Genomic DNA, 18,619 nt, shown 5'->3' with positions numbered 1-18,619 from the left:
GATCAATTTTTTATTTGCTCACTTTAATCCATTGTTCAGGGTAAGTACAGGTGATTCACTCATCCTGAACAATGGACTAAAGTGCTGAAACTCCTTTCTGCCTGAAATAGTAATTTTCTTGTAAGCCCCTTTGATTACTTTACAAATGTATTTCTCTCATACCACAGGAGGTTGGTTGCATCTTAATTGGGGAGGACAGGCTCGTGGTAATGGCTGGAGGGGAATCGGTGGAACGGTATCAAATACATCAAACACATGGTTTGGTGCCATGCCATTCGCTTTGTTCTCGCCATTATTATGAGCCATCCTCCCCTCAGCAGCTTCCACTGCCCGGGGAATCTAGGTTCCATTTGGTTGTATTGATTCGTCACCTTGCCACCAAGAGAGCTTATACACAGGAAAGCGTATTTAGATATAGACATTTTAGATAAAACATAATCCATCCATGCTTTTATCTTTTTATGAACCTTTATTTATTTAAGTAGGCAAGTCAGTTAAGAACAAATTCTTATTTTCAATGACGGCCTAGGAACCCTAGTGAGTTAACTGCCTTGTTCAGGGACAGAATGACAGATTTGTACCTTGTCAGCTCGGGGATATGAACTTGCAACCCCAACACTCTAACCACTAGGCTACCCTGCCACATCTTGGATGCAACAGTGATGACAAGAGAAGGCTACTTCTGGCAAGATGGTGGAATGCTTTCAAGATGCTAGAACATTGTGTTAGCGGTTAGCTTGAGGCAGTCTTGAAGATGGTGATATTGCTTTATTATGCGATGATGTGAAGTGTAGTTATTTCAGGTTGTAAAAGCCCAGGTAGCTACAGTATAGGGCTTGTAAATTGTTGAACAACATAGTGAAAGTTTTAACAGTGTTTCCACTATATATTCATTTTGAATCCTTCCCTATTTGCTATGTGAATAAAGCCAGAGTGCTCAGCGAAGTGCATCAAAGTGGATGGTAGTCTGTGTGTGAACCAAGGCTAAACCTGCTTTTCAGCCACAAGAACTTAATTCTCTGTGTATATTATGACCTTGCTACACAAGGCTTGGTTTTTGACGTGTAATGTCCTTATGCCTTTTTCCTGCAGATGACTAAACACACACTCTCTATCGACACTTTGTTCTGCTGCTGAAAGCAGCTTCAGAATAAACAAATACAAACTAGAGCAGCTAAAGCTACTAAGCAAAAGGAAATCCATAACAAATACTGAAAACAATGGAGGCACAATTCAACACAGAATGGATTTTGACCATCCTATGTAGGCATTATAACATAACTAATAAAGTGTTATTCAACATCCTGAAACCTCATGGAAAGACGACCAGTGCTCTATACTATGAATCAGGTTTGAGGAGTTAGCGAGGTCTACGGAATACAAATTAGGAACTTCTTAATTTCTCCTCCCCAGGCCTCCGCCTCCCCGAGCACAATCAAATCAAATGATATTGCTTTCATGCGCCAAATACAAAGGTGTAAACTTTACAGTGAAATGCTTACTTACGAGCCCATTCCCAACAATGCAGAGTTAAAAAGTAAGACAAACATTTGCTAAATAAAAAAGGAAATAGTAGCACAATAAAAACAATAATGAGGCAATATACAAGGAGTACCAGTAACGAGTCAATGTGCAGGGGTATAAGGTAGTTGAGATAATTATGGTAATACAGTATGTACATGTGATTATAGGGGTAAAAGTGACTAGGCAATCACTGAACAAAATATAAACACAACATGTAAAGTGTTGGTCCCATGTTTCATAAACTGAAATAAAAGATCCCCAAAATGTTCCATATGCACAAAAAGCTTACAAGGTACAAATCTGTCGTTCTGCCCCTGAATGGGCAGTTAACCCACTGTTCCTAGGCCGTCATTGAAAATAAGAATTTGTTCTTAACTGACTTGCCTAGTAAAATAAACATAAAAAAAATAAATTTAAAAAAGTTACAATTTCTCCTTTGCCAAGATAATCCATCCACCTGACAGGTGTGGAAATTCAAGAAGCTGATTAAACAGCCATATCATTGCACAGGTGCACCTTGTGCTGGGGACAATAAAAGGTCACTGTTTTTGTCACACAGCACAATGCCATAGGTGTCTCTAGTTTTGAGGTCATGTGATATTGGCATGCTGACTACGGAGTGTCCACCAGAGCTGTTGCCTGATAATTTAATGTTAATTTCTCTAGCATAAGCTGCCTCCAGCGTCGTTTTAGAGAATTTGGCAGTACATCCTACCGGCCTCACGTGCATGACGCCGTGTGGGTGAGCAGTTTGCTAATGTCAACATTGTGAACAGAGTGCCACATGGTGGTGGTGGGGTTATGGTATGGGCAGGCATAAGCTACGGACAACGAAAAAAATAGCATTTTAACGATATCAGGAATCAAGGTAGGGCCCAAGTGCAGACTATGTGAAATAACAATATTTATTTGAACCACATGGGCAGGCAAATGAGGCCAAGGTACAAGACGTCAGGCAGACTCAGGTCAGGCAGAGGTCGGTAATCCAGAGGTGGAGCAAATGTATAGGACTGCAGGCAGGCAGGCTCAGGGTCAGAGAAAGGCAGTGGTCAGGCAGGTGGGTACAGGGTCAGGACAGGCAAAGGTCAAAAACCAGAAGGACGAGAAAAGGAGACTAGGGAAAAACAGGAGCTGAAACAAAACGCTGGTAGGCTTGAACAAACAAGACAAACTGGCAACAGACAGAAAATCTTTTCAGAGAGTCCTCCCAAAAAATGACCTGCCCTATCCAGTCTACTTCCACCCTTTTCTGACAGCTGGAGCAAAAGTCCTTTCACCCTCTTCCATGACTGTTATCTACAAATGCATTTGGAGCTTGTGTTTTAATTTGCAAGGATAAACATCAAGATAGATAGCTAATAAGACGTTAGCTAGCTGATGATATTTGATTTACTTAGCTATACAGTAAAGTTAGCTAGCTAGCATCTCATCATATACAGTGGTCTATCTGTATGCTAGCTAATAATAATATATACATGTATATTATTTTTTTTATTTTTTTCAAAATGTATTTACTTCCATGAATAAGTTCTCCAACTGCCTCTGTTTTTTGGAATCCTTATAAAAATCTCCAAAAAACCCTACCTCTCGCAAATATTCTGTCATCATCCCCTTCATTTGAGGAAGATGACTGCTTAAATATTTTATGAATCAAATATTGTTTTGTTTGTAAAAAATAGTAACATTAAAATAACTACCATATTACATGTGTAATAATGACAGCATTTGCTTCCCAAACTATACGTTTTTCACAAGAATGTTTTGGACATTTTCAAAAGGCAAACTGACACCCACAACCAACCATAGACATATTTATCCATAGATGTAAGTTTCCATTTAAGACAAAACTATCAGCTATTCATAGTGTACCCAGGAGTTTAACAGTCAACTTGCCAGGGTTAGAGGTTCCAAAACCCTTCTATGGATTATTTCTATGGCCACAACACAACAAGCTTTTCCATCAACATGTTCTCTGAGCATTTCGTATTATTCTGTACGTAAATCCGAGACACTCCATTTAGTATGATATGTTATGTTTTGTATGGTATGTATTCATTTGTGGATGTCCATCACCCATTTCGTATGATATGTAACGAATTACAATTCATGTTATATGTTACAAATTTGCTAAACTTACAATATGTTATGAATTTGCAAAACATACAATATGTTACAAATTTGCAAAACGTATGATAAGTTACGAATTCTAGCTAGGTAGCTAGGTGGCTAACGTTGCCTAGGCTAGGGGTTAGGGTTAGGGTTTAGGAGTTAGGTTAAAAGGTTAGGGGAAGTAAGGCTGTCCCCAACTAAATAAAATCTTGGTAGACTGAAAGTAGTCTGTTTTTTCGACCAATCAATTGGTTGACATTTTCACTATGTGACTGACTACTGACCACTTTAATGCTAGAAGAAAAAGTATCTTACGCAAAATCCGTAATGATTTTCCAACAGCTTCTATTCTAGTTGCAGTAATTTGATTCTGAGCGGAAAAAATAGACATCTGCTTTGTGTCTCAGACATTTTCTAACAGAGAGACATTAGGGTGTCTCTAATACCGTTTGTTTTTCTGCCTACTATATTACACAAAAATGAATCCAAGGAGTAACCACTACAACTGTGAATATGGCCGCAGAGTTACCAGTTAAGAATGAAATGTTATTTTCCAAAACGTAATAAAATAGAAACACATGGACGGTAGACTTGTAACATTTTGTATGGAAACAAAGTCAATCATTATGTGAAAAACTCACAAACAAAACACTGAACAATAAAAAAAGGCTAAGTCACCCTGGAGAGAAGTATGTAAAACCAGCTACTTCTCTCTCTCTCTTTCTCTAAACAGCCTTTGAGAAAGATAAATGATGACACATAAAGATCACAACATCCGGCACCTCATCCGATTTCAAAAGGAAAACATAACCATAAAAACATGAATAAACAAACACTATCCCATTTCAAAATGCCAATGTGGTTTAAAAAGCACATACATACTACTTCTGGGCCAATTGACAATCCAGGATATAGTCACATCTATTTTGTTTCCCCCCCTCTGTGTATCCAGTAGTGTTGATGAGGTCATATAGGCACGGGCTGAGTGGCCTAAGTGCCTTCCTCACACATGGGCCTCTGAGTCTGGTAGAAGAGTACAGCACTGCTCAACGTGCCCAACCAAATTCGGTATGGAAAAAAACAGGGTATAAGAGCAAATCTAAATCTCCCTAATGATGCCCCATCCTTTACTTGTCTTCACTTGACGATAACCTATTCTGGCTTCCTGGTTGTCTAATTAAACATGAGAAATGTTTTAATAACACACAGACATTCAACAGTTAAACAAACTCAAGCTTCTGAGTCTGAGTTAAACTCTCACTATGTTGTTCAACAATTTAAATATTAATTCTTTGATGACCCTGATTGGACAATAACCAGGTTCTCTTCAGACTTCAAACTGTCACACCCTGATTTGTTTCACCTGTCTTTATGTTTGTCCCATAATTTTTGTAATGTTTTCATTTCATATTTATTTAACTAGGCAAGTCAGTTAAGAACACATCCTTATTTACGGCCTACCCCGGCCAAACCCTAACCGGAAGACGCTGGGCCAATTGTGCGCCGCCCTATGGGAATCCCAATCACGGCCGATTGTGATACAGCCTGGAATCGAACCAGGGTCTGTAGTGACGCCTCTAGCACTAAGATGCAGTGTGCCTTAGATGTCAAATCCTACCTGTTTTCCGTGTTTCCTGTGCTATAGTTTTTGTTTGTCTTAGTCTTCCCAGTTCTGACCTCTGCCTGTCCTGACCCTTATCCTGCCCGTCGTGCTGTACCTGCATGACTCTGATTTGGATTTACGACCCTTTGCCTGCCTTGACTTCTTTTGCCTGCCTTCATAAGGCATTGCAGTAACAAAAACGAGAGCACAGGAAACACAGGAAAATGCTGGTAGGACTCGACGGGACAAGCACAAAGACAGGTGAAACAGATCAGGATGTGACACAAACGTCTTGGGCAATATCTCATCTCACATGAATCAAAAAGTATTAGAAGTAAGATAGGGCACCAGAGACTCAGCTTAACCCACCTACCTGAGAGAACATTATGTGTCTGTACCTGAGAGAGAATGATCTTAATTCAAGGCTAAATGATAAAAGGTAGGACACGTGTGGGTGGTCCCGTATCAGTTCCTTACCTGAGTGCGACGGAGGTCCCATTGACAGATCCAGAGTAGCGTCTGGTGGGGCCATAGCTCCCCTGGTGTACGTATCTCTCACCACCACAACACAGTACCATGAGGAAGGCCCGTCTGAAGGCCCTGTTCAGGAAGGCGTAGAGAAAGGGGTTAAGGCCAGAGTTAATATAGCCAAGCCAGAGCCAGGCGGTCCACATCTGCCAGGGCACACTGTAGTGGATGAAGGGGTCCACCACGTTGGTAATGAAGAACGGGGCCCAGCAGAGACAGAAGCAGCCCATGATGACAGCCAGGGTCTTGGCAGCTTTGGTCTCTATGCGCATGCGACTGGAGCCCTGCTGCTCGGAGCTGAGGTAGTGATGGGGGGGCGCCGAGTAGTGGGCGGAGCCTGCCCGCTGCAGCGTGCCGATCTGCCGCGCGTGGCCCATGGCGGTGATGTAGATGCGCTGGTAGGCCAGCACCATGAGGCCCAGGGGAACGTAGAAGGCCACGGCGGAGCAGATGAGAGCATGCGGACGATTCACCACGAATACACAGTTGGTCTTGTTGTTGCTGTTGCTGCTGCTGCTGAACTTCCTCTCCTCAATCTGGAGACAGACAGCATGCAGAGAGAGAACACGCAATGAACAAGCAGATCCACATACAGGAAGAGGCATGTGCGTTCTGTTGTATCCACATATGGAATAGTGACACGCTTGTATCCCCTTCAACCCGAGAGTGTAACGATTGCCTAATGTCCATGTACTGACTCTCTTAAAACAAACTATGAACGGGTAGACGTTGACATATCGTCTTATTTGTGTTCATAAACTGGTAGCTGTGAATTGTGCTCAGCACTGACTCCAGTGTTTAGATCTCAGTGTGCTTGGAATTTTCTTGGGTGTTTATGTCTATGTAAATGGTAGTGGTAGCTTTAGCCTAGGATGGTTGAGTGCACTTGGATGGCACTTACACTGAGAGAACAAAGCATTAGGAATACCTGCTCTTTCCATGACATAGACTGACCAGGTGAATCCAAGTGAAAGCTATGATCCCTTATTGATGTCATCTGTTAAATCCACTTCAATCAGTGTAGATGAAGGGGAGGAGACGGGTTGAAGAAGGGTGTTTAAACCTTGCGACAACTGAGACATGGATTGTTTATGAGTGCCATTCAGAGGGTGAATGGGCAAGACAAAATATTTAAGTGCCTTTGAACAGGGTATGGTAGTAGGTGCCAGGCACACCGGTTTGAGTGTGACAAGAACTGCAACAATGCTGGGTATTTTCACGCTCAACAGTTTCCGTGTGTATCAAGAATGGTCCACAACCCAAAGGACATCCAGACAACTTGACATAACTGTGTGAAGCATTGGCGTCAACATGGGCCAACTTCACTGTGGGACGCTTTTGACACCTTATAGTCCATGCCCCGACAAATTGGGGCTGTTTTGAGGGGACAATGGTGTGCAACTCAATATTAGGAAGTAATGTTTTGTACAGTCAGTGTATATGGATAATTTGAATTTTGTGAACAATAATCAGTGTCATCATTTGACAGAGATACGTTTTTTCAGATGTCAAAGGTGAAACAATGAGTCATTGTACTATTTTTAGAACTAAAAGAGGGCTTGTGTGTTTGCTCTCCCCAAAGAGCTTGATGCATGAACAGTTCATGATCTCAGCAGCTCAAAATCGGCACTATGTCAAAACATTTTTTTTTAACTATTCAAACATACTGTAGGTCTCCAGTTTGATCTGTTGTGCTTGTTGCTGAAAAGGGCTGTGAATAGTGCAATTGTTTTATGACTACTACAACACCATTCTACGAGATTGAAATGTTATTCAAATAAAAAAAATGTAATGCTTGACGTTTTAACCATGTGTCCGTCACTTAACATCTGTCCACATTTTCAAGGATCAACAAAGCAATTCATGGTAGCTCAAAACATCTAGCATGTAAATTGATTTGGATCAAACAATTTAGACGACAGAGCAAGACTCTGTCTGTAGTAGATCCATCGGATAGACAGGCAGGCCACAAGCTGCTTACAGACTTACAATGTCCTCGATGCCGATGGCATGCCAGCTTTGCATGATGGGAAGGAAGGAGATGAAGGAGGCGATGACCCAGCATCCCCCCAGCATTAGGGCCACTCTGACGGGAGTCATCTTAGTCCTGTACACCAGCGGCTGGCAGCAGATCGCATAGTACCTACAGTATCAAAATAATATAACAACATTATAACATCAACATCATAGATTCAACAGAGGACAAAACCTGTAATCTATTGATAGTGGTTTTCTGAATAACATTTATATCTACAGGCCACAAATATCTACCTGCTATGTACACACCAAAATATTGCCAATGATGACTCATTCCTTAAGATAATCTCATTACTTGCAATACCAAATAATAAACTAAACGGACACCCTCTATTAAATGCATTAGCCCTATATAGGTGGATAAGAAAGACAAGCAGTGACTCATCATCATCATCACCACTTTAAAAAAATAAATATCCTTCTAATGATCGATTGCAGTTTTATGATAAAATGTTACACAAAAATAATGTGGGTCATTTCTGTAACCCTACACTGGGTCAATATAGTACCTACCGTGCTCCTACATCTACATTGCTTGCCATTTGGGGTTTTAGGCTGGGTTTCTGTACAGCACTGTGTGACATCTGCTGATGTAAAAAGGGCTTTATAAATACATTTGATTGATGGATACCTGGCACTAGGTTATTTTGACCCAGCAGTGGGTTGGTTTTTACTCTTGCTGGGTTATTGTTATTCATGTATTTTTAACCCAGCCGAGGGTTATTTATTACTTTATGGCTGGGTTATCATTATTTGTATGTTTATTTACCCAGCAGTGTTCATTTCTTAGTTTCTTGCTGGGTTCTCTTTTCTACCTTCTCTCTATTACAGAATCTGCAAATTTTCTTAAAGTACAAATACTGTTAACAATCAAAGTTACAACGTTACTACACAAATGTTTATTTTTCAACTTCATTTCAACTTAATTTCAACTACAAAATGAAGTCATGCAAAAGATTTTAAAAAATAAATAAGGAACACACAAATCAACCAACATTTTAGAAGCACAATCCATCATTTGAATATCTCAGCAGCCCTACCAATTAAAGCTGAGGAATGGGGCTGAAGAAAAGTCACCACCCCACAGCTCCTACCAGGTATACATTTTCAACATGATTTTATGTCAAACAACAACAACAAGGAAACATAATGTCTTCTGCTCCAGAGCCTGCCCATTCATGATGGTGAATGCCAGGTAATAGAGGTGATTTGTCCCCGAGAGTCACAATGAAGGGTTCGGGTCTCTTGTTCTTTTGCTCGCCTGGCAGAGTTATTCAGCCATATTTGTAACAACCTGGGGATTAGAGAATATTATAAATGTTGAAAAATGATCACGACACTTTTGCACAAGCCCGTGCACACATGCACATACACACACGCACACACACACAAATTGTGGCCTTTCCTATTTCTCAGAATATGCTCTTCTCCTATACAGTCTAATATTTTTTTTTATTTCACCTTTATTTAACCAGGTAGGCTAGTTGAGAACAAGTTCTCATTTGCAACTGCGACCTGGCCAAGATAAAGCGTAGCAATTCGACACATACAACAACACAGAGTTACCCATGGAATAAACAAAACATACAGTCAATAATACAGTAGAACAAAAGAAAACAAAACGTCTATATACAGTGAGTGCAAATTAAGTAAGTTGAGGAAATAAATAGGCCATGGTGGCGAAGCAATTACAAAATAGCAAATAAACACTGGAATGGTAGATCGGCAGAAGATGAATGTGCAGGTAGAGATACTGGGGTGCAAAACAATTGCTGTGTGCAGGACGTTAATCTGCATTGAGTTGAGTCCAGCTCCTTTGTGCATGGTTTACAGTGTTACATATTAAATATAATTCAATATTCCACATGTATACTTACAGTATGACTTTGGGGAATCATCAATGCTTGGGCAGGCAGTCTTCTTTCCAACTTGTCACACACGTCTTTAGTATCTGTATCTGGGGAATACAGACGTAACAAGATTTTAGGGGGCAGTCAAAATGGACAAACGTAGATAAACATTTGAGATACTACTTGAATTTCCATATGTAGCTGCCTGCACTCTGTACACTGGTGGTGGGATAAGTACTCTCAGGGCCATGCCTCCTTTAGTATCTGGGGGACAAAGACATGACAACGTTTAAGTGGAGAGTCTAATTGGATAGTTTAAACTTGGCTGAACAATTGAGACACTCCTTTCATTTCAATATGTAGCTAGCTAGCTATATCCACCTATCGTTAAAGTAACTGTGCCTGCATCCAGACTGAGACTAGCTAGCTAGCTCGCTAACTCGTGGAAATAATTAGGCTAAAAACCATACAGTAACAACCACCATAAAAGCATGAATTATAAGCTTGCCAACTACTGTAGCTACCAACCATGTTAATTTTACTGCAATGGGCACACACAGAATGTTTCTTGGTACAAATCTACTTTGAACAAAAGTATACACCTTACACACATGGGTATGGGCTTAAAAAAAGAAGAGACCTGCAACATGTCAGATATAGAATTGAAATGTATTTAATTTTAAGTTTGCATCTCAATACTATACTTGATCTACATCATATAAGACTGAAATCTAATAGAACCATTTGACATAGAAACACCAGATTTTTTGGCAGTTAGGAAAACCCAATGTTTATTAATTATGAAATTATGAAAAATATTAATAATATTGCACCCATAAGGCCATTTGGTGATTTGGTAATTTGACTACAGGACAGGGCTACATTAACTCAGAGAGAGGGAATACTCCTAGCTAAGTAAAATCTAAAGTTTGGCTAGATAGCTAGCTAAGATAAATTAGCTAGATACCTGAGAGGAAACAATGCCGCACACAGTAGGCCTACAGAAGAAAGGTTTTATTCAGGCACTGATATAGCTATCTTCAACAAAAACCTTACATTTCTGCTTTCACACACAGCACATGAAAATAGCTTGCATCATATGACGCAAAACGCAGCATCATATGATGCAAAATGGCATTATACAGGGGATGATTTCTGTATTTTGATAGTTACATATCTTGAATACTTGAGTGCTGACAAGCAAAACATTTTGGGACTATGTCAACAATCGACTAATGAAACAAATACCAAAAGATAATTTTGGGGTGGAATTTTCCATTAAGACCATCAAAACATTAAATACATTACACAAAATCAACTACTTCTATCAAAACATACAAATATGTCACACAATAGCCCATTAAATACAAGGCCTTCAGAAGGTATTCACACCCCTTGACTTTCACATTTTGTGGTGCTACAAAGTGGGATTAAAATGGATTTAATTGTCATTTTTTTGTCAACGATCTACACACAATACTCTGTAAAAGTAAAATAAATATTCTAAAACATTTTTTGAAATTCATGAAAAACAAAACACTAATATATCTTGAGTATATAAGTGTTCAACCCCCTGAATGAAAACATGTTAAGCCGAAACCACAGACAGACGTCGTCAACGACGTCAAAATTTACGTGCGAGAGTAGAGAGTCAATTCACATTGCACTGCCTTGTGTATGCCAACTTAATGGTCATGAGAATCCATAATAGACTGTTGTAATATGTTATGTTCGCTTTGTGAATTATTGTTGTGTGTTCCTTTTGACTCACCTTGCCTCACCGAGCCCTGTACCTGCCTCCTGTTAGGTCGGCTGACAAACATGAGGAGAGTTGTAGCTAATACACCCTAGCAGTTGATAAAGAATTTAGCTAGTCTCATTCTTTCTACAGAACAGTATTCTCTCGAACAGAGTTCTGTGAGTTTCCCAGCCGTAGCCTGCATAGGCCATATGCCTGTGCTCAAAATCAACAAAGGTAGGCAAAACATGATTGTTTTTAAATATGTACTATTGGCACTGGCAGCTAAACTTATAAACACAAAATAGACACTTTTTAAAAGTCCAGACATAACAATTCACAAATTCACATAACAATTCACTTTACCAGCATTGCTTCGCATACACGTAAGAAGAATTTACTTGCTTTCTAATTTGAAGTGCATGATACCGTTGACGACATTGAAGCCCGCGCCACGTCTGTTTTCTCCCATTCACTACTGTGCATTCTAATTCCAGTGTGTACGCGCTCATTCACGCCGTAAACAAACTAAATGCTTTTCGTTTGATTTGGGCTTTAGAATCACCGTTGGCAGCGATTACAGCTGTGAGTCTTTCTGGGTACGTCTCTAAGAGCTTTCCACACCTGGATTGTGCAACATTTGCCCATTACTCTTTTCAAAATTCTTCAAGCTCTGTCAAATTGTTGATCATTGCTAGACAACCATTTTCAGGTCTTGCCATAGATTTTCAAGCATATTTAAGTGAAAACGGTAACTAGGCCACTCAGGAACATTCAATTTCTTATTGGTAAAAAACCCCAGTGTATATTTATCCTTGTATTTTAGGTTATTGTCCTGCTGAAAGGTGAATTTATCTCTCAGTGTCTGGTGGAAAGCAGACTGAACTAGGTTTTCCTCTAGGATTCACCTGTGCTTAGCTCCATTCTGTTTCTTTTTCTTCCTGAAAAACTCCCAAGTCCTTAATGATTACAAGCATAACATGATGCAGTCACCACTATTCTTGAAAATATAGAGAGTGGTACTCAGAAATGGTTGTATTAGATTTGCCCCAAAGATGAAACTTTGTATTCAGGACAAGAAGTGGATTGCTTTGCCATATTTGTTGTAGTATTACTTTAGTGCCTTGTTTAAAACAGGATGCATGTTGTGGAATATCTGTATTGTGTTCAGGCTTCCTTATTTTCACTCTGTCAATTAGGCTAGTATTGTGGAGTACCTACAATGTTGTTGATCCATCCTCTTTGTTCTCCTATCACAGCCATTAAACTCTGTAACTGTTTTATAGTCAGTTTTCTTCCTCTCCGGCACCTGAGTTAGTAAGGAAGCCTGTATCTTTTTAGTGACTGGGTTTTATTGACACACCATCCAAAGTGTAATTAATATATGTAACTTCACCATGCTCAAGGGGATATTCAATGTGTGCTTTTTTATTTTTACCCATCTACTAATTGGTGCCCTTCTTTGCGAGGCATTGGAAAACATCCCTGGTCTTTGTGGTTGAATCTGTGTTTGAAATTCACTGCTCGACTGAGGGACTTTAAAGATAATTGTATGTGTGTGGTACAGAGATTAGGTAGTCATTCAAAAATCATGTTAAACTCTGTTATACTCCTGAACCTATTTAGGCTTGCCAAAGGGGTTGAATACTTATCGACTCAGGACATTTCAGCTTTTAATTTGTTTTACATGAAAAAAAAAACATAATTCCACCTTGACATTATGGGGTATTGTATGTAGGCCAGTGAATTTTGTATCGATCCATTTTAAATACAGGCTTTAACACAACAAAACGTGAGAAAAGCCAAGGGGTGTGAATACTTTCTGAAGGCGCTGCACTAACTCCAACTATCAATATACCCTAACCTGGTTAGCCGTCTTTTATATGGCTGTGCCATTTGTTGATACTATAATTATAGTATGCACCATAAAAGGCAAGTAAATGATATTATCATAGCATGGGCTGTATTATTTTTTCCTCAAATGTAATTCAAGAGCATGAATATCCAGAAACAAAAGGCTTTATTTACCCTTTTCCATTTGAACTGAGAGCTAAACTATCTTCTTCTATGGGTCCCTCTACAGTACCTCTCCTTTGTCCTTTTCCTTGGCCTCTTACTTGGTCCATTCTTGCAAACAGCAACTCAGATTTGACCTCTTTTATGCATGAATAAGGACTGATTTCTGATTGAAAAATTGTGCATATAAGTTTTGCACACGTGCAGAAGAGGTTTGCATTCATGGGAATAATTTGTATCAGCTGTCACCAAATGTTACATTTTGTTTTTTGTTTTTCATGATTTACTCAACTTGCACCTTTTGTAGAGAGTTGTGTTTACTGTTCTTCAATAATGTGCTTAGCATTTGCATTGTGTGCGAAAGCAATAAGAAATGACTTGGAGATCAAGTGGACTCCAGTTTCATTAAAAGTGTCTTAGCAATCGAGAAAAACTGTAACCTGAATGATCAGTAACATTAGCTTTTTACTCACAGCTTTCAGTCAGCCACAACGCCTTGCCCATTGGTCCGTCAAAAAGTAATTCCACTCAGTGCCTGGCTGCACTGGTAGACTTGCTACAGCTGCAACAGTCCTCATTCACGAGCTTGCCGGATAAGTTTATTCTTCTGGATTTGGCGGGAAAATGAACCCACTCACTGGGTCATCATATGTCAAGAGTACCAGTACCGAGGTGATGTGCAGGGGTACGAAATAATTAAGGTAACTATGTACAGTAGTAGGGGTAAAGTGACTCGGCAACAGGATTTTTTTTAACTTTCACAACAGGAGTGTGAAAGTGACTGTGTGTAGTCAGTTGACTAGCTAATTAGCAGTCTTGTTCAGCAGTCTTATGGCCTAAATTCTTCAGGGCATGGGTTCTACAAATTGTGTTAATTTCAGTGATCGCTGGAGCCGCTTTTTCTTGTTTTTAACTGATAAGCGTGGATCCCGTTGGGGTCGTGATTGTCTGCTGCAATAGCCCATCCGTGAGAAGGACTGACGAGTTCTGCGTTCCTAGATACTGAGGTACTGAGACGGACGCGTCTGGCACCGACGATCATGCCGCGCTCAAAGTCACCTCGGTCACTCGTTTTGCCCATTCTAACGTTCAATTGAACAGCAACTGATTGCTTCAATGCCTGTCTGCCTGCTTTATATAGCAAGCCATGGCCACGTGACTTACTGTCTGCACGAGCAAAGCATTTTTTGAACGGGGTGGACATACACTGAGTGTATGTCCAAACTCTGAATCAAATAGGTTTCCCCAAAATAACATGGTTGCTGTGGTAAAACGTTTATTTTGATTGTCGATCTTGTGCATTTATCAACATTTCATCAGGTAGACTGACTTCAGATGTGTCATGTAAACAAGATTATTAGGAAATGGTTCTTCTTCCACATAACATGTAAACGTTTAAATCAAACTATTATATTATTCTGACTAGTCACAATAATCATATTATTGTGTGCCAATCGTGTTCTTATTGGTCAGTCACCAGTAGACCTAGACCCTGTCACACTGACCTACAGGGGGCCCACAAACTCCCCCAAATTAAAAATAATAAATAATTTGTTGAAGGCCCACTGGAGGTCGGGGGCCCGTGCCCTGCATACCTGTCCGGTAATCCGGCCCTGGTCCTGTAGAGAAGCATACATTAGATTTGTTTGGAGCAAGGGGGTGAGCTAGCAGGTGACTTACTCCAGTGACTTTTGCCTGTATGGGGCAGGTGCAGGACAGGACAACATATCTGCTCATGTATCAGCAATGACAGGCTGTCATATGCTTAAGGACAGAGAAGGACAGAGAGGTGCTAGAGAAGGGCCCTCCAAGACATGTGCTAATGCTAACACACAGCTGGGTGCTAACAAAGGTGTACGGCTATTAGGCTGAATGGATGCATCAAGGTGACTGGGCTGGGGGGGCGTGGCAACAGTTTGCAATAGTTTTGCAATAATTACCAAAGTGAAGGGATGTTTTTCACTATGTTCATTGCTCACCTGTCTAGTGCTATGCAGCACAGGTGTAGGATAGATGCAGTGGTCAGAAACACATCCAACGAGGTCCTGACCAGACAGAAGATCTCCCCATACCTCCACTGACCTGTGGTCAGCTCAATGGCTGCAAATGGCATGACAACCACAGCAACCAGGAGGTCTGCAAACGCCAACGACACTATGAAGTAGTTGGTCTTCTTTTTCCTTGAGGCAGAAGGGGAACAAAAGCATTTTCATTCATTTCCAGAAAGGCGCATGAGTTGAATGCAAAGATATTTATATTTTCTTTATCTAGCTTTTAAAATTATCGACTGATCTGCACTAGACAGAACAACCTTTTTTTTCTCATAACTCTTTAAAACCATACCGCATAAACATAGAACATGACAGAAACAATGCCAGTGTCTAATGTGAGAACAGCTGCTTTGTTGTCACCCAATAGCCAGAAGGTGGCATATTCATCAGTCTGTCAATCACACATCTCCTACTTCAATTAAATTCTGTCCAATATTTTTTTTGTACATGACATCATATGTAATTTTATAGAAAACAGTGCACTTAACAAAAGGCCCATATGAGAATCCCCTAGAAGCAAATATACAGACTTGTTGACACACAGCAACAAGATAATGTTCTCTAGAGATGTTGGGACACAGGATGTAAACACAATTATACTATCCATCTCTGTGCTAAAAAGCACACTCTAAAGCAGTGGTTCTCAACTCCAGCCCTTGAGTACTTCCAACAGCACACATTTTTTTGTTGTGCTTTAAAGGGGTCACATTTCCTCCTTTGAGCACTTAGGCAATTTCTCAATTGGATTTGCTCCTGAGTCCTCTCTCCTCTGTACTCTCACCTCCTTTTGAAAAGGGTCAAAGGGAATCGAGGAGAGGCGGCGAGGAGTGCTTGTATGAAATGAGACTCTCCTTCTCCGCTCGCACATCATCAGGAAAACTACGTTTACAGGGATGGATCCCAAAATAAATGTGTGAAGTGATGAAAACAAATTCAGTTAGTTGTGCAAGACATTTTCTAAATAAAACAATAAGTAGAACATTGTTTTAGAACATGTGCATGGTTTTCTCCTTCGACAAAACAAAAGCTGATTCAAAGGTGGTGTGGCAGATTTCAAAAGGACACATGACTTTCCTCAATGAAAGGTGGCTATCGAGGAAGGGAGGACACTTTTTCGTTCGCCACTCGACCACTTATCGGATTCCGGGTCACGGAGGAGAGAGGAAAGAGGGTGGAGCATGGACATTTGCCCAAATTAGAAAAAGCCTTCGATTTGACAGGACGAGACCTACATGTAACAGGAAGTGGACTTACCGAAGATGTCTGTCCTTGCAGAGCGCCACCATCACCAGCAGGTTTCCCAGAACAGTCATGATGATTATGATGGAGAGGAAGATGGTGAGAATGACCCTCTCCAGTGAGTTCAGTACATGCTCCATGTTTACCACGTCATCGACTGAACTACACAATCAAACAATTGCTGTTATTAAGGTCATCATCATAACATCATTGGAATATGACTGATAATCATAAGACATGTATGAATGAAGACCTTTCATAACATTAAAAATATATATATTTTCAATAACAGAGAGCATTTGATGTGTGGGCTGTGTCGCCTCTAAATGGTATTTAGTTTATGTTTCATATAGACCATCATATCCCAACAATGAATTATGTTCCCTCTCAGGAAATAAAAGTGATTTAAATTTAAATGAATTACTCGTGTTCCACTGTGTGTTCGTACTGTTCAGGTGGGTGGGATTCTGTGGCCATCGCTGTTCATCTGCATAGAGGGTGCTAAAGGAGAGTCCTCCACACCAGTCGCTGTGGCCCTGAGGACAAACACAACTAGGATGTTCATCACAGCTCTAATACTAACACTGTGAATTGTTCACATCTACAGCTTTAAGGCTGTACGATGTTACAGCTGTAATACTGTATGATGTTACAGCTGTAATACTGTATGATGTTACAGCTGTAATACTGTACGATGTTACAGCTGTAATACAGTATGATGTTACAGCTGTAATACTGTATGATGTTACAGCTGTAATACTGTATGATGCTACAGCTGTAATACTGTATGATGTTACAGCTGTAATACAGTATGATGTTACAGCTGTAATACAGTATGATGTTACAGCTGTAATACTGTAATGTTACAGCTGTAATTTTTATTTATTTTATTTTATTTTACCTTTATTTTACTAGGCAAGTCAGTTAAGAACAAATTCTTATTTTCAATGACGGCCTAGGAACAGTGGGTTAATACTGTACGATGTTACAGCTGTAATACAGTACGATGTTACAGATGTAATACAGTACGATGTTACAGCTGTAATACAGTACGATGTTACAGCTGTAATACTGTACGATGTTACAGATGTAATACAGTACGATGTTACAGCTGTAATACAGTACAATGTTACAGCTGTAATACAGTGCGATGTTACAGCTGTAATACAGTACGATGTTACAGCTGTAATACAGTACGATGTTACAGCTGTAATACAGTACGATGTTACAGCTGTAATACAGTACGATGTTACAGCTGTAATACTGTATGATGTTACAGCTGTAATACTGTACGATGTTACAGCTGTAATACAGTATGATGTTACAGCTGTAATACTGTATGATGTTACAGCTGTAATACTGTATGATGCTACAGCTGTAATACTGTATGATGTTACAGCTGTAATACAGTATGATGTTACAGCTGTAATACAGTATGATGTTACAGCTGTAATACTGTAATGTTACAGCTGTAATTTTTATTTATTTTATTTTACCTTTATTTTACTAGGCAAGTCAGTTAAGAACAAATTCTTATTTTCAATGACGGCCTAGGAACAGTGGGTTAATACTGTACGATGTTACAGCTGTAATACAGTACGATGTTACAGATGTAATACAGTACGATGTTACAGCTGTAATACAGTACAATGTTACAGCTGTAATACAGTGCGATGTTACAGCTGTAATACAGTACGATGTTACAGATGTAATACAGTACGATGTTACAGATGTAATACAGTACGATGTTACAGCTGTAATACAGTACGATGTTACAGCTGTAATACAGTACGATGTTACAGCTGTAATACAGTACGATGTTACAGCTGTAATACAGTACGATGTTACAGCTGTAATACAGTACGATGTTACAGATGTAATACAGTACGATGTTACAGCTGTAATACAGTACAATGTTACAGCT

The 18,619-nt window shown here is 39.9% G+C and overlaps 1 protein-coding gene across 1 annotated transcript; it reads right to left on the bottom strand.

The window, feature by feature from the left end:
* Positions 1–5,709: 5,709 nt before the first annotated feature.
* On the bottom strand, positions 5,710–17,172 carry LOC135518601 (5-hydroxytryptamine receptor 4-like). The gene is made up of 5 exons (XM_064943756.1): positions 17,144–17,172; positions 16,711–16,857; positions 15,385–15,585; positions 7,754–7,907; positions 5,710–6,300 (listed from the first exon to the last, which is right to left on the bottom strand). Exons 1-5 carry the CDS (start codon positions 17,170–17,172, stop codon positions 5,710–5,712), a joined length of 1,122 nt encoding a protein of 373 aa, XP_064799828.1.
* Positions 17,173–18,619: the final 1,447 nt, after the last annotated feature.

Source organism: Oncorhynchus masou, chromosome 28 (assembly GCF_036934945.1).
Source record: "Oncorhynchus masou masou isolate Uvic2021 chromosome 28, UVic_Omas_1.1, whole genome shotgun sequence".
Taxonomy (NCBI): domain Eukaryota; kingdom Metazoa; phylum Chordata; class Actinopteri; order Salmoniformes; family Salmonidae; genus Oncorhynchus; species Oncorhynchus masou.
Note: the sequence above shows the minus strand (reverse complement) of the source record. Positions and strands in the feature narration are given on the sequence as shown.